General features: G+C 47.3%; 1 protein-coding gene across 5 annotated transcripts in view; it reads right to left on the reverse strand.

Annotated features, from left to right (window-relative positions):
• Positions 1-15,297, reverse strand: part of LOC144174232 (adenylate cyclase type 8-like) — a 485,526-nt gene that overhangs the window by 57,470 nt on the left and 412,759 nt on the right. For 3 of the 5 annotated variants that reach the window (XM_077702792.1, XM_077702793.1, XM_077702795.1), the window contains exons 2-3: positions 5,944-6,259; positions 3,733-4,270 (exon numbers count right to left, since the gene is read on the reverse strand). In XM_077702792.1, coding sequence (XP_077558918.1) covers positions 3,733-4,270; positions 5,944-6,259 — 854 coding nt within the window. Of the gene's footprint in view, positions 1-3,732; positions 4,271-5,943; positions 6,260-9,468; positions 9,654-15,297 lie in introns of those variants that run through there. The other 2 variants (XM_077702797.1, XM_077702794.1) reach the window with 2 other exon arrangements.

Below are 15,297 nucleotides of genomic sequence, written 5' to 3' on the forward strand. Positions count from 1 at the left end.
GCACGCCTGCGTCACCTCCTTCCACTGCTCCGCATCAACCTTTAGGGGAAGGGGCATAACGGAACTGCCGCGAAGCTTCGCAGGGAAGCGTTTTTATTTTTCCACACTTCACCCACGATCATCATCATCGTCACAGAAAGTTGGCTTTCCCTGCAGTGTGTTTTCGCGTACGGGCGTCATCAGTGAACGGCTGAAAGCTTCGCTTTAATAAGAATTTACGATATGAACAGCCAGTCGTAGATCTTGTAAGAGGCGCGAGAAGATTTAAATAACTTGCTGGATACTAAATTAAAGAAAATCTTCTATTGAAGTCGAAAAATACTGGCTACAACTTGTTTATAACTGCATTCAAATACACAGCCGTTTCCGCATGGTTTAAAACTTGCTAGATTGGGGTCTCCACTAAGCACTGGAAATCTCCACTAAAAAAAGAATCAAATACCCACACGTGCTGTTTTTATCTACCTATCACAAAACTCACGAGATTCCTGGCCTGGTCAAATCACTGGCGTTAACGTTCGAAGCGAGAAAGAATACCGCACTGCGGGTGGCTCCATTGACTAAATAATTTAGTGACCGGGAGAAACGCCCAGACAGCCCCGCTTGGACAAGCGCGCGTTCATCGTCAGGATTCCCTCTCTTCGCTTAATGCATCCTGCATTTGTCACCACTTGTGTGCGCCACTTTCGAAACGCGCTTTAAGCAGATAAAACAAAATGCAATGAAGAAAACCTCCGGGCATCAGAGCAAGAACCCCATCAGCCCGGCTTCGCGTGCTTGATCGATTCAGCGACGAGCACCACTTAGCGTAGTTTAAGCAGTCGCGGAGGCCGATCTCTAACTTCATTGGATGGCACTAATTATGGGGCAGCGCGGTGTAGTTATGGAGTGACAGTAATATGGCGAAACAGTCTGAGTTATCAGTAGAAAGGCCCAACTCTGACGGGGAAGAAGAGGAGCGGGAAGGGGAAGGGCTGTTAGGTGGGGCGTAAAAAGGCGAAAACCAGACTAGAGAAACCTGTATTGTGTTTGGAGGTTTGGAGGATCGTAGTTCCCCCTCTAAAAGAGCGTTACGATTTGTCTATCGGCTGGCTGTAGTAACGCCCCACCGCTCAAGCTGCCCACTTCTGGTTCTTGCATGGTCCTCTCTCTTAAGCGCTGTTTCAGGTCGCGTTGGTCATGCCACGCTATTTACACACTCTGGCTAGTTAACGAATTAGTTGAACTCCAAAAAAAAAAAGTAATTTTTAACCAAAGAATATACCCGAAGCTTTTCCACTTCAGAGTTCCGCCGCGTCGAAGTATGTGCCGCGCACCATAGTTTTTTGCGATATTTTTTGAAAGCGCGGAGATAATTAATGGCCCTCGAATGAAGTATCTCAAGTTGCTGTCACTCCCCAAAACTGCGGCTTTGCGACATCGCGGATAACAATGGGGGATGAATATAGTTTTGACAAGTTATCAGCGTCTATTAAAATTGTAAGAAAAGAAAACGGTGTGTCGAGTCCGTACATGCTATAGGGTGCATGGGCTTGGGGGCGTTCAATAACGAGCCATGGAAATACAGATAAAAGGGGCGCCACCTACGGTTTTAAACCAGCGTTGTTAATTAGGAACCAAACTTACGTGAAAGACATAACTCAAATGAAGAGGAAGAAAGGAATTCCGCCCGGCATGTAAAGCGGAGAATTGACAACGGACGAACCGTCCGAGGTAAAAGAGTGGCTGCCGTGTAGCGGTCATGCCTCCATCGGGAGCAAGCGCCCTGTGTCATTATAATCATGGACCGCTGCCTTCATCAGCAGCAGAGCGTGGGGTCGATTCGCAAGGCTCAGCGTGCGTGCCATTGTATTTACGTTTGAGGACTGGGCAGAGTTCCTAACCGACTTCTGACTTGGCTAAGACTGTTGAAGGTGCCTGTTTAAATGCTAATGCACCTGAAGCAGCCGACACGGACATCCTGCTGGGCCCACGCTTTATTGGTTTCCTGGCTGCGCGAAGGTGACGGCCGCGCGGCGAGTTCGGAAGCGAGAACATCACTGAAGACTGAAAAACAAATAAAATTAAAACAGACAAGTACGATAGAAAAATAAAAGACACAAAGAACCAAGGGGGAAGCAGAAGTGCAGAATGAGAATACCGTTTGTAAAGGTGAAGCGTAAGAAGAAACGGGAAAAGGACAGTTAGACAAAAGAAAATAACGAGAAAATGGCAAGACAGGAACAAGGACGGGAAATAAGGTAGAAACGAGAAAAAATACTGAAATTAACAAACAAACTCAGTGTTAGTTCTTCCAAGGAGCGAGCTGGTCAAAAGACAGAATGTGACACTTATGGTTAATTTCGCAACCTCAGTATACATCTATATTAGTTGCATAAGCGGGAACAGCAAAAGCCTTGTTCACAAGAGAAATACGCCGATTTGCAGATGCTATTTGGCGTTCGCCACAGGTCCATTACGGATAGTACAGTGAACGGAAGAAGGCGGACTTGGGGGCATTTCGTGACACATGCATCCGCACGTGTCAACAATATTTTGCCGGAGCCTGGCATGTATAACACTACGCGATAAACGATAGAATTTAGCTGCTGAAGAACATGTACAGTAGCTACGCTTGCAGAAGCTTGTACAGCAGCGACATGCGTGAACAGTCCGTACGCTTTTTGCCACAGCAACTGCGGAGGGAATCTTGAAAAGGACAAAGTTGACGTGGGGGTTCATCGCGACGTGCAGTCGGAGACAAATTAAACGCGCATAGGCAAATGAAACTTATCTGCGGTATTTTTAGGTCGCTCTTTGTGTTAATCCGTTCTTCGTATTTTTTGAGGTATTATGTGTGCGCCAGCACTTGAAAAAAAAACCGGGCCATCTCCACTAGCGTGAAACCAGGGGAGGGGCAAAACATGAGTGTACAAGTGTATTCTTGGCGCCTTGGCGTTTTTGCCCACAGAGATGAAACCGTTCGGGGGAAAGGAATGCAGCTTTACTTTAAAAGTCTCGTGTCTTTGAAGCGCGAGGCGTTGCAGAGCGAGACATCGGAAAGCGAGTGTCCCGTTGCGTTCTTTTAGCACGCGTTTTTGCCCACGGAGATTAAACATTCTAGCGCGAGGCGTTGTAAAACTAGTATCCCGGTGTTTTCCTAACGTGACTGCATGAAACGACGATGACGACAGGAGGCGCCGACAGCCTGTACACCTAAGGGGCTTCGCCCCTAAAAATCACTGTCAATGGGCACGTCATTAAACATGATCGAGCGATCAATCAGTTCATTGAGCAGTCAATCAGTAAATCAATCAATCAATCAATCAATCAATCAATCAATCAATCAATCAATCAATCAATCAATCAATCAATCAATCAATCAATCAATCAATCAATCAATCAATCAATCAATCAAATGTAACTTACTGTTGAGAGATTAAATAACCATTTTGTTGATTCATTTATTATTGGGCTAATGATGATTTGGCAATAACGCTCCCACGAACAAGTCCTTATCCTCTACTCCTCGGCTTATGTCGCAGCTGCGAGCGACGCGTGTACATTCTCCTGATGAATCAAATCACTTAAAAACCACTTCAGAGTGCCAATACTTTGGTCAATCATTCTCTCAAGATTTATGTGTTAGCCTTCACCCCCAAATGAGAAAAAAAAAACTATTAAAAGGAAAGTGCACATGGTGTTACACGCACACGTCTCGCAAGCCCCACGCATGCGCCGTGAGTCGCTCACCCTGCGCGTTGAGTGCGATCCAGATGAGCGCGGCGCCCCAGTGCAGGTAGTTGTTGGCGAAGAACCTCCAGCAGGTGAGCAGGCAGAGCAGCACGTTCACCAGCACCCAGGGCAGGTAGCGGAGCAGGGCGCACAGCGTCAGCTCGGGCTCGTCGCCGCCTCCGGCCGTGAAGAAGGCCGCCAGCAGCGCCAGCTTCAGGAACACGTCGATCAGGTTGACGTTGACGAGCGCGCGACGCCGCTGCCGGTGCGAGTAGCGCTGGTAGGCGAGCTCGAGCCGGTCGTCCCGGAAGCTGTTGGTCAGCCGCGGGAAGGTGAAGCCGCCGAACCGGAAGCCCTTCTTGAAGTGCTGCTGCACGCCGCCGCCGGCGCCACCGTCGCCGCGGCCGGGCCCCGGGCCACCCGGAGGCCCCGCGCAGCGCGATGGACCCGTGCCGTCGACGACGTTGTTGTTGTCGGCGCCATCGTCGAACGAGCCCGCCACTGACCTGAAGCCAGCCGGTGTTGCCCCCCCGACCACGGCGGTGCTGGTGCTGTCCTGCGGCGAGACGAGAGAAATGAAGAGGAATGAACGTTACCACCTCTTTACGTTAAGGTGGGAGAACTAAATGCAGAACGCTTTGTGCGGGTATTCAATACATAAAAGAGGAAGCGTTAAATTCTTAGTTGTAATATGAATTTACAATAATTCTGTTTTCATGTCCTGTTTGCTTTATGAAGGCTTAACAAATTAGCTTAGGATGGTTTGCTGCAATTATATCATTTTTGTTCTATATTCCGATATTGTTGATGTCCAGTGACGCGTCTTGTTATTTTAACCACCACTCTGAATTTTTGGCCGAATCTGTAATGAACGATCATCATCGCACTTTGTTCGTTTTTCTATGTCCGATTGATTTGTGCATAAATGTACATTATATTTCTGCCTATTTAATCTGACTACTCATGTTTTAGCTGCTTTAGTGTACTTTTTAACAAGAGGTAACCCACAGTGATAAACCATGGGACCACTTTCTGTATTCCTTACCAATGTATGTACTGTATTATTTGCAAACTTCCAAATAAGCTTCAGCTTCAAATTTAACTTCCACTTCAACTTCAACTAAAGAATAAATTATTTTAGATGGCGATACGGGTGTCTCGCTGGAATGGAGACAGGTATAGACAACAGGAACCGGATGTTGTGTAGCCGTGTGGTCAGCCCGTTGGGCTTAATCTCGTGCCCTGCTGGAAGAAGGCTTGCACTAAGGATTAGCTGAGATTTATTCGCTTTATCGCAGCACATCCTGGTAAACAAAATTGGCGCTCTCGGATTGTTTTTTGTGGCAAGACATTAGTTGGCTGGGCACATCCGCTTAGCGACACATTTCCGGATCAGGGCATGTCCGCTATAAATAACGTATGTTTTTATTTTTAAACAGCTACGAGCTGTTACAGCTGCGGTAGGTATAGCGATAAGCTCCTTACTGGATGATGCTTGCCGCGGCAGTGAAGTCATTTAAGCACATTTCACGTCTTGTACATGGTGTCTACACGCTATGTAGTTGTGTTGATCTGTATGGTTTGAGGTGTACCAAGCAAGGCGTCCAGTGCTTGATCTGGATGTTGTGTCAGTGACTTCGTTGCTCGCGTAACAACTCATGCGTGCCCAATTTGCTTCTCTCTTTAGATGCAGCAGTTCTAGAAGTTACCGTTACTCCGCTGCATTCCACGCACGCACGCACGCACGCACGCACGCACGCACGCACGCACGCACGCACGCACGCACGCACGCACGCACGCACGCACGCACGCACGCACGCACGCACGCACGCACGCACGCACGCACGCACGCACGCACGCACGCACGCACGCACGCACGCACGCACTCACTCACTCACTCACTCACTCACTCACTCACTCACTCACTCACTCACTCACTCACTCACTCACTCACTCACTCACTCACTCACTCACTCACTCACTCACTCACTCACTCACTCAGTTCTACATCTATTTGTCTCGCCCTTTCCTGACAACACCCACTCCCTTGCAGGACAGAGATAGCACGAACAAAACATTCCGCTTATGTCCCTGCACGGACCAGCGTCGTGACATCCCGATAATGCAATTCACAGGTGCACATAATCCTACGCTTTTCAAGCACAGTGGGTGTAGTAAAACGAGGAGAAGATAGGCTTCCTAGCGATGCGGAGCACCAGTGGCACTCACATGGAAGGAGCCGTTGGACTCTGAGCGCGCGGGTGAGACGGAGATGACGACCGAGTTGGCGTTGGGGTTGCCCGTGCGCCACAGCTTGGCCGTCTGTCCGTCGGGGAACTGCAGCAGCTCCTGGTCGGCCGGCTGCACGCTGGACGAGCCATTGCAGCCCACGATGGACATGGGCGGCGGGCGGCGGCCCTCGCGGCTGCTCACCGACAGCGACACGGTGCCCAGCGGCTGCTGCTGCCCATGGCAGCTGGGCGGCTGCGACCACGAGTCCTGGATGCGCCGGAGGGCCTTGAACCACAGGAACTGCGAACGGACGCTGCCCAGAGAAGAGGAGACGCTTGTCAGAGCTGAACGGCTCGTTGCATTCGATACACTTTTCAAATGGGCGAGGAAAACTTAGTTTCCTTCAGAACCGCCAAAAATCAAGTGCCGATAATGGGCCGCAGGAGATCTAAAACAGCTGTTCTTCGGGGAACAGTAAATCGATCAGCAGTACATCGAAAATTTCAAGCACGAACATCTCTTGAACTATTGCGTTATGAATGGCTGTTTCAAATGTTCCAGCAGCAGCGCTTTCGAACCCAAACAATAGGCCACTACGGGGGATTTGTGTGCGGCTTTTCTATATACACAATTTTACTTCAGGAGACTGCATTGCTGTACCGCCGCATTGTCACTCTGGCAGTTTGTTTCCTTAGGTATACTCAGCGAAGCTTGCGGCGCGGCAGCTTTTGTTCTAGCCCAGCCAGCGGTTAACTCCGCTCGCTATACGTACGGAAAGAAGCTGCCGATAGAAACGCTCCGGAGCTGGCATCTCTGTAAGGGTAACTCATTTGTCTTGTGATTTGTATTTATAAAAAAGGCCAGCTTGCAGAATTTCAGCAAGGTGTGTATGAAAATTTTGTATGTATTCCCCTTGAAAGACCGGAAATACCTCAGCAAGATCAGGCGCAAGCGCGCACAAAGAGGATGGTGACGTCAGTTTCATTCTGTGTCGTTGACGTTTAACTCGAATGGTCCTTCCAGATAGTTTTTTGAGCGTCGTCAGAGTGAAGTTTCGTTTTTCAGTGTCTACTGCCTATCTCCGCCACGTTCTCGAAAACGCTAGTACGAAGCCCATGCGTGTAGGACTGCATGCTTTCCTATGGACCTGCTCTGCCTCTTGCTCTCTATCCTTTTCCATCACTTCGTCCTCGTCAGTTTCTCTCTTTCACTCTTTTAGTTTCACATCCTTTTACTTCTTCGCGCAAGTTTATCTTTCCACATGACAGCCTTTAGGAAGTACGAAAAAAGAGAAAGCAGGACACACGCAACTCTACATCATCCAACATTCGTGGCTGGCGGACTCATCCCGCCGACCACACATCGAACGTATAGCCGTCTGGAAGCGGCCAGATATAGACACACACGCGCACGACTATGACGAAAGAGGCTTGAGGAACGACAGAGGTTTTTTTGCTCCCAGTCAGCCGTTTTTCCAATGCGTGTAGACATGAGGCAACCTTCCATTCGTTCTCGCGTTCCACGTTCCACCGTCGTTTCGTATAGGCGGAACGCTGCACCGTTGTATGCCGCAGGGCCAAGAATCTCGTCAGTGCGTCATAATCGAACGTTCCATAACGTTGTTCGTTGCCGACGGGTTAGATGAACTTAATTCCGCATGTCGGGTGCGGAATTATTGCGGATCAGTGAAAAGGTTAGCGCTGTGTTTACAAATGCGTGCCCTTACTGTAAATGGAGGGCTTTACTTAGATGCGAAGCCCGGAGGTGTAGCATTTACACGTATAATTTACCCGCATATGCGTGGGCACTCATTAACTCCGAGGGCGTTCACGTGTCGGCGACGCTTATCCGCGTATTGCGAGCGGTTTAGTGTAGCAGTATCCCCGTTCGGTTTCCCGAATCAATATCTGCCATGGTAACAGTACTTCTAATGTATGGGCAAGCCGCCCTGATTTGACCAACGTATTTAAGCGAATTTACGAGAGGCTTTGACTTTTTAAAGTAGTGTTTGAACTCAGTGCACCACCTGTAATTGTGACAGAGCAACCGAAATATAATTAAAAACGAAGATTTTGCCTTCTAGAAACAAGAAGACCAGGAAACAGCTTATATGTTTACTATAGCGGAGTTTAAACAGAAAGACTCGACGTATATACCGGGTTGACATGTGCCATGAAATGCCGTAATCTCCTCCGTTACACTGTGGAACGAAGGAAAACTCCTGCCTAAGCCTTTACACAGTGTTTTCATGTAGTAGTTATTTTATTAATATAAACTCTCCCCATTAAGCGTTGCAACTTCGTAAGTGTGGCGCCAATTTCAAAACGGCGCCACATTGTCGTTAAAAAACCCTGATTAGAGCTAGCAACATCGGCACATTGAATTTATTGGTAAGACATTACAGCGTACCAGTCATATTTCAAGATCACCCGCCAAGCCATGCCTTTTTTTGGATGAAAATGACGTTCAAAAGTGTAGGTTCTCTTTTACTATGTTTGCTGAAGAGTTTTCCGATTCCCGTCGTAAGTTCGCAAGGGTCCCGCAGGTTGTGATTGTGCATGTTTTTTGTATGTCGTAACAAAAAAGAAATTACTGTTACCCGTGTTCAGGGTAACTATTTAAATCACGTTGCGAACTGCTGTGCGTTGTCGCGATAGTTGGGGAGGATGCCGCAACTGTTTTCTTTCCATCCTAGTTCTGAACTATGCTTCAGACTCCCGTTACGCCTGAAAACAAAACATTACAAATTACTTCAATTATCTTGCACGCGAAAGTCAGATAGTCCAAAGGGGTAGTCCAAAGCGGATTTCTGATTAAAATTTAGGTTTATTTAGTGGTTCGTGCGCAATGGCGACCCACTATTGGAAGCTGGTTCGTCGGCTAGGGAGCGCTCAATCTCGGAATGAAACGTGATCGCTGATAACGCAGAAACTAATGAACCGTACTAATACAATGAAAAACTTATGTACATCCGGAGCCCACATTCGCAACCACATTTTATAAATCAATGGTGGTTATTTGTTGTCCTCCCTGGAGTGAAGTCCTTCATTACGCAATATACAGGCTCGGTATAATCTCCGCAGTGGCCAATACGGAAGCGATTTTGTACTAGACAGTCTCCATAACTTTGACGCCCAGACTCTGGTTGGTTATATCATGACTCCCGAAAAAACAGGTGCTCAATTGAACGCACTGTCTTTTCAACGTATACTTCAGGAAATTAAACAGCTTTAAAATGAAGTGGTGGTACGTCTTCGCACTCCACTGCCAGAAAAACTAAGATCTTCAATTCAGTTTTGTTAAATGGCTTTCCATTTCTCCCACTCCCATCCTCCAAATAAAACCCACTGAAAAGTGCCAGAAATTCGTGTCTCCTTTGCCAAATAAACAGTGCAAATGAATTTGGAGTTGGTACAACACTGAGTTGAGCGAAATAAAACGTTGCTCTTAGCGGATCAAAAATGCAGAAAGACACACATTGCAGAAGGAACCTTTAAATAAATTGTACGAATATCATTTTACCTTTACCTGTGCAGCGTACACCCAGCTGGGTTCCCGTAGGTAGAGTTTTAAAGGACACTGACAATTCGAAGCGCGACAATGTCGCGATATTTTGGTAGTCTCAGCAACAACGCATTCACCAAAGAACAATGGCAAGCTTCACCAATGCGCCTCCGACGAAGACAGAACGACTCGTGTACGCTTGCTAGCAGATTGCGAACATTTTCCACGCGTGCAGCAATCGTGCAGATAAAAGTCACCATGTTGCATGCGTCACCAGCGTCGTATTTCACTTTGTCGTAAACGATGTTTTCTGGAATGCCAAAGCTGCAGCAATTGTGCAGATTGTACCCGTAGCGATACGTCAAGCCACAGCGAAAACACGAGATAAAATAATGGAATCCAGTGTGCAAGTTATGGAACAGCGTTCTGGAAGCCGGATACACGCACTGCCCTTGCAAAGCGGTGCCTGCACACCGCGCGCAGGTGCGACAACAGACTGCGTGACCTGTTTTTTGTTTGTTTGTTTTTGCTCTTTTCGCATTTTCTTCTTTATTGCAATACAAAGAAAACACTGTCAAGTGGATACAGTTGTTTAGAATGTACGGATTTCTGCAAGCAGCCGCCACTCACCAACGTAAAGTATTCAGGCGAAAAAAAAAAAAAGAACAGGAAAGTTTCAGTTGCTGCCGGAAAGCCGTAAAACCACATATTATACGAAATATCCATAGTACATAAATTTGGCTTTCTTCCGCAAACTTTGTGGTTATCGCACAAAAAACAACCTAGTGAAACAAGCTGGAAGAATTTTAAGCTAACCACATTTACATCAACACCCTTTATTGATAAAGTGGTCCCTGTTGAGCAAGCAAACTATTTATTATCAATGGAACAAAAAAAAATGAACGAAGCTCACTCTAATGCGTAAGACTTGAAGGTAACGAAGCTGTACGCAGCAGTAGCGTTTTCCCTCTTTCCGCCTGACGGCGTTGTTTAAGCCGGGACAAGGGACCACAGCTGTATGTTCGTCTTCCTGTATCGCACAAGGTTGTGCCCCGCGCGGGACTTCGTGGACTTCCTTTGTGGCGCGCGCTTATCGCTGCGGCGGCGGCCTCCTACGCTACGCTACGGAAATGTATCTGAAGCGCAACCATGCATGTTAAGTCATTATGTGTGACCACGAGAAATTCAGCCGTTCCAACAAGGCGTTAGTGTAACCAGTCCCTCGAACGCGTTTATTTCCGAGGAATTCGACGCGTCGGCATTTGTCAGTCTCCGACAAAGCCGGCTACGCACGTTAAATGACGCATTCGGCGTCCTGTGTTTCATGACTCACCCTGCGGACAACAAAACGCATGCGTGAGCGTATTTGAGCAAGGAAAGGAAACGCCCTTCCCTGCAAGCACCGTCACACGTGGTCGCAATATATAAAGCCGCCCGCTCATGAGGATCCGGAGGCCCCGCCTCCTCCCCCACTGAATTCACACCTACCACATCAGTAGGTTTTTCTCAAATGCGCCTCTTCCCTTTTAATTGGGAAGCCCCTTAAGGGCTCGGGTTGTCGGCGTCTCCTATCGTCGTCGTCGTTCCATGTAGTCACGGTAGTAAAACACGGGGACACTCGTTTTCCAACGCCTCGCGCTAGAACACTTCGTGCTTCATAGACACGAGGTTTTTACAGCAAAGCTGTATACCTCTACCTCCAAACGGTTTCATCTTCGTGGGCAAAACCGCCAAGGCGCCAAGAATGCGCTTATAGAGTGGATGCTTCGCTCCTGCCCGGGTATGTAGCGTCCGCCGTCCGTCCGCAACAGCTCAGCGAGCAGGTGCGCCCTCTCCCCCACTCCTCCTCTCCCGCATCACGCTACCCTCCTCGCTCTCTACAACAGGTCCGCACCCCTCCCCCTACACTATATAAAAAAAATAATAGTTATCGGCGCCTGGTTTCGATCCCACGACCCTGTGGGCGGAACGCGAGGTACATGGTGCTCTTCCCACTGCGCCACAAAAGCGACACAGAATCAAAGGCTACGAACGCGCCTTATATCCTTGACTCATTCAAACTACGTCAACAAGCTGTTGATACACGGCAGCAGTTGCATCGATCTCGTCTTCACCAGTTGCTGCAACGCACGACCACTGCTTAAAGACCCCTTAACAGTACACTTTAGCGACCACGAAGCCGTCGTTCTCAGCGTCCAATACAACGACAACAGCAACAAAAAATAAATAACGAGTTACAACAACCTACTCCTTGCCTTCAGTTCTTGCGTCATAAAAAAAAGAAAAATTGGGCCCAACTCTCCACGAGGGGGGACTCGAGTCGCAAAATCACGAAAGTAATAATTAATATATGAAAGAAATAATAATACTAAATAGTAATAAGCAATAATAGTTAACACATTCACTACCACCCCACCACCACCCCCCAAACACTAACATTACCGCAATACACCCACCCCCTACGTGACGCATTTACTCGAGTCCCCCCTCCTGGGGAGATGGGCCCCTTTTTTTTTTCTTGAGGGGCGCACGTCTGACATCTGCTCGTGGGCTCTGTGACTCCTCGCCACATTTCCTCACATTTAAAAGTTTTTTTTATCCATGTGGTATATTCAGAGAGAAGGTATTGCGTGGAAGACTGTATAGCATGCACGGTCCGAATTTATATCGAATTCCTATCTTTTTTTTTTTTTTTACCATTCAGCACGAAAGCACTAGTCGTCGAACAGAAGCTCGAGCACGTAAATTCTAGTTTAAAGTTTATCATTTCCTCTTGTTTTGCGCGTGTTCCAATTTTAGTGCTGACAACGTGGTGCAAAAGCTGAAGCCAGAGTTTATAACTTACTATTGCAATTCAAAATCCTCGACCCCTAAACGCGGGACAATCGCCATATGTGCATCCCAGAACAATTTTTTTTCCTCTACGGAGTTGAAAAGAGCAACGTAGAGCGTCGGTGTTTTGATACCATGCCGTAAACAACTTTTGTTTGGAGGCTAATCTCGGGGGCAGAATTTATGTCGACTCCAGATGCCCCAAGAAATTATTTTCCATAAAAAACTGGGATTTCGCAGGAAACCTCCTATGTTTTAAAAGCTCACGTTCTCTCCGAGCATCTCATGGGTCAACATGGCTCAAACGTCCAACAAAGTTCCCTGTGGGCATTGTGAAAGCCCGTAGGGCTCATTAACTATCGCTTTAGTTGGGAGCAGCTGCTCCCGGCATCTTTTGTCGATGTCATACTTGAGATATCAGAACTTCACTATATTGTTTTTCTTAGGCGTTAGAGAAACTACATTATTAGCAGCGCACGTGCTTTAAAGCAGTCCAGTATTTGCGTCTACCTTTTTCCGCTATCGTTAACCCGTTATAGCAAAACCTCTAACAAGGCTCATTGTTGGACAGGTTGGTTCATGATGGGAAGCGCCAAAAATGACGACCAACAATTATAAGGCAGGGACAAGAATACAAGGAGCGCTTTCCTTTGTCTTCTTTATTTTGCGCTTTTGCGAAACTGTAACCTCTAACCCCCAACCGTTTCATCGCCGTGGACCAAAAACGCCAAGCTGCCGAGGCCTAAGACTCCAAGCGCGTGCGCCACGCTAATCAGGCATGCAGCATAAAGCTCAGAATTCGTTTAAGGAAACCACAAAACCGGCATCGAAACCTCATCATTGATGATGAGGCGAGTCTGAACAATAAGACCCCCCCCCCTCCTTCCCACCACGTATTCCTGGTAAATGTTATGTGTTGGCAGATAATCTTTGAAGGCTAGGCAGGACTAGTGTCACTAAACAAAGCCGTTCTTGCAATGCCTAAGACGCCGAGCGCATACATGAGGCTAAGCAGGATCCAGCATTTGCCTTCAGAGAAGCCGCTCGTAGTGTCAGTAGCTGAGGTATCATAGTACCGCCACCGAGGCTCGAAAGTCAGCAACGGCGGCCATTTTGTCGTTCATCAGTGTTGCGATATTGCCGCGTCTACGGCCTCGCCGTTACGTTTTATATCCCCCTCCATCATGATTTGTAGTGGTTTACAAAAGCTTTGCTGAACATCCACTTTCGCAGGGCGGGACGGAAGCTAATTTTTTTAGACTACGCAAAAGTAATAAAGTCGTTGAAAGCAAAATCTTGCAGGACGCCAAGTTTGGTGCGGCATTCGAAATAAACAGAAAGTGCCCCATTAAGTAGTAATTCTTTCCCTTCAGAAATTAGGGGGAAAAGTATTTGCAGAAAATTTACAAACTATTTATTCGCGCTGTCCTGCAAGTTGGAATAAGGCTACTGTAGATTGTTTCAGAAGAGCGAGGATTCAGTACTGGAAGAACGCCATCTGTATAGCATGCCGGGCGGACTTTCGATAGTCAATCACTGGACCATCAGTGATGGTCCAGTGATTTATCATTGAGTGACATTCGATGAACCACTGAGTGAAAGTAGAGTGATTTCTTTGGTAATGATTGACTGTCATTACGTACTGTGGCAGGCTCACGTATCTTTAGCCAACAAAATTTGCTCTGAAGCACATGACTGAATTGTTGCTAGGTTTATCCTCTTCCTCATTCGTCTACTGTTTCGATCACAGTTATAGCCAATGCTTCAGAAAACATCGATGCCATTTCCCTGATTCATGTGTATTCGATAGGTTTAGTAGGTTATCTAGCGTTCTTCTAAGTACAGGTACGCGGTAAATGCACATCGTCGGATTAAGACAGCTATGAGTTTAAAGATGTCTGGCTAGCTGGAATTTGTGCTGCAGATGTGTGGCTAACTTGTGTGCAAAATTTGCTGCAAATGTGTGGCTAGCTGTGTGGCTACCTGTAATTGAACTGTAATTTTCGAGACTATAAGTTTTTATGGATCCCACCGAGCACTTCAGCTTTCGCTAGCTGCCATGTCTTGACTTTCTACACGGGCTCTCAGTGAACTCTTCATATTTTTCGGGATAATGGGCACAACGAGGGTTAACACAAGCAATGTCTACTGGCCAATTATTCGGCAAAGGAGGTATACACACAGAAAAAGCACGTACACTTCTGACAGTCTCGTCGCCTACTTGGTGTAAATAAATCAGATTTGCAATATTGTTTACAAAGTAGCGCCGAAATACGCAAGTAAACACGCATCCGCTATGCAGACGGAAACACGGCAAAATGCGTAACACAAAGGTTTCTTGCTTTTTTGTTCTGTTTCCTCCCTAACAATGACATAACACCTGGCTGCTGGAGGCGAAAAGCGAGAATACCCGTGTGTTTGAGATTTCGGCGCACGCTAAGCATGTCCAGGTGGTCAAAATTAATCCGGAGCCCTCCACTACGGCGCGCCTCAGCGCCTTTGTAGCGTCGGCGTGTTAAACCTCACAATCAATCAATCAATCGCCATAACACTTCATTGAAGCGCTGAGCAGACTCTCTGAGTGACAGCTGGTTATCTGGAAGTTGAATAAAGATTGTGGGCTAATTGCCGCGTGTAGAGTGTGTTGTATACGCAAAACGTACCCAATGAAGGCCAATTTATATAGATCGCGTGTCGGACGTCGTTAGTATCTTCTAGTTTTCTGTGGTGCCAAACCACCTCAGCTACTACTCCAGTGCAATCCATTCCCATCCAAGCAAATCACGCGCTCATCCTCCAGCTTGTAACGCATACACCAGTCGCACCGTCCACAGCGACGTGCACACACTACGTAGCTACGATGGCGTCCACAGCAGTACGTCCATTTATTTGAAGGGATTTCAAATTACGCGCCTAGTTCCCAGCATGCAGTGCTTCCTAAAAAGGGCAGCGCCTATACGTTCATCTCACCCGTTGCGTAGAGATAATGGCGTGCTTGCGGGGCATAGCGGGAAG

Source organism: Haemaphysalis longicornis, unplaced genomic scaffold (assembly GCF_048455015.1).
Source record: "Haemaphysalis longicornis isolate Haplotype H1 unplaced genomic scaffold, Haemaphysalis longicornis Haplotype H1 scaffold_3, whole genome shotgun sequence".
NCBI lineage: Eukaryota > Metazoa > Arthropoda > Arachnida > Ixodida > Ixodidae > Haemaphysalis > Haemaphysalis longicornis.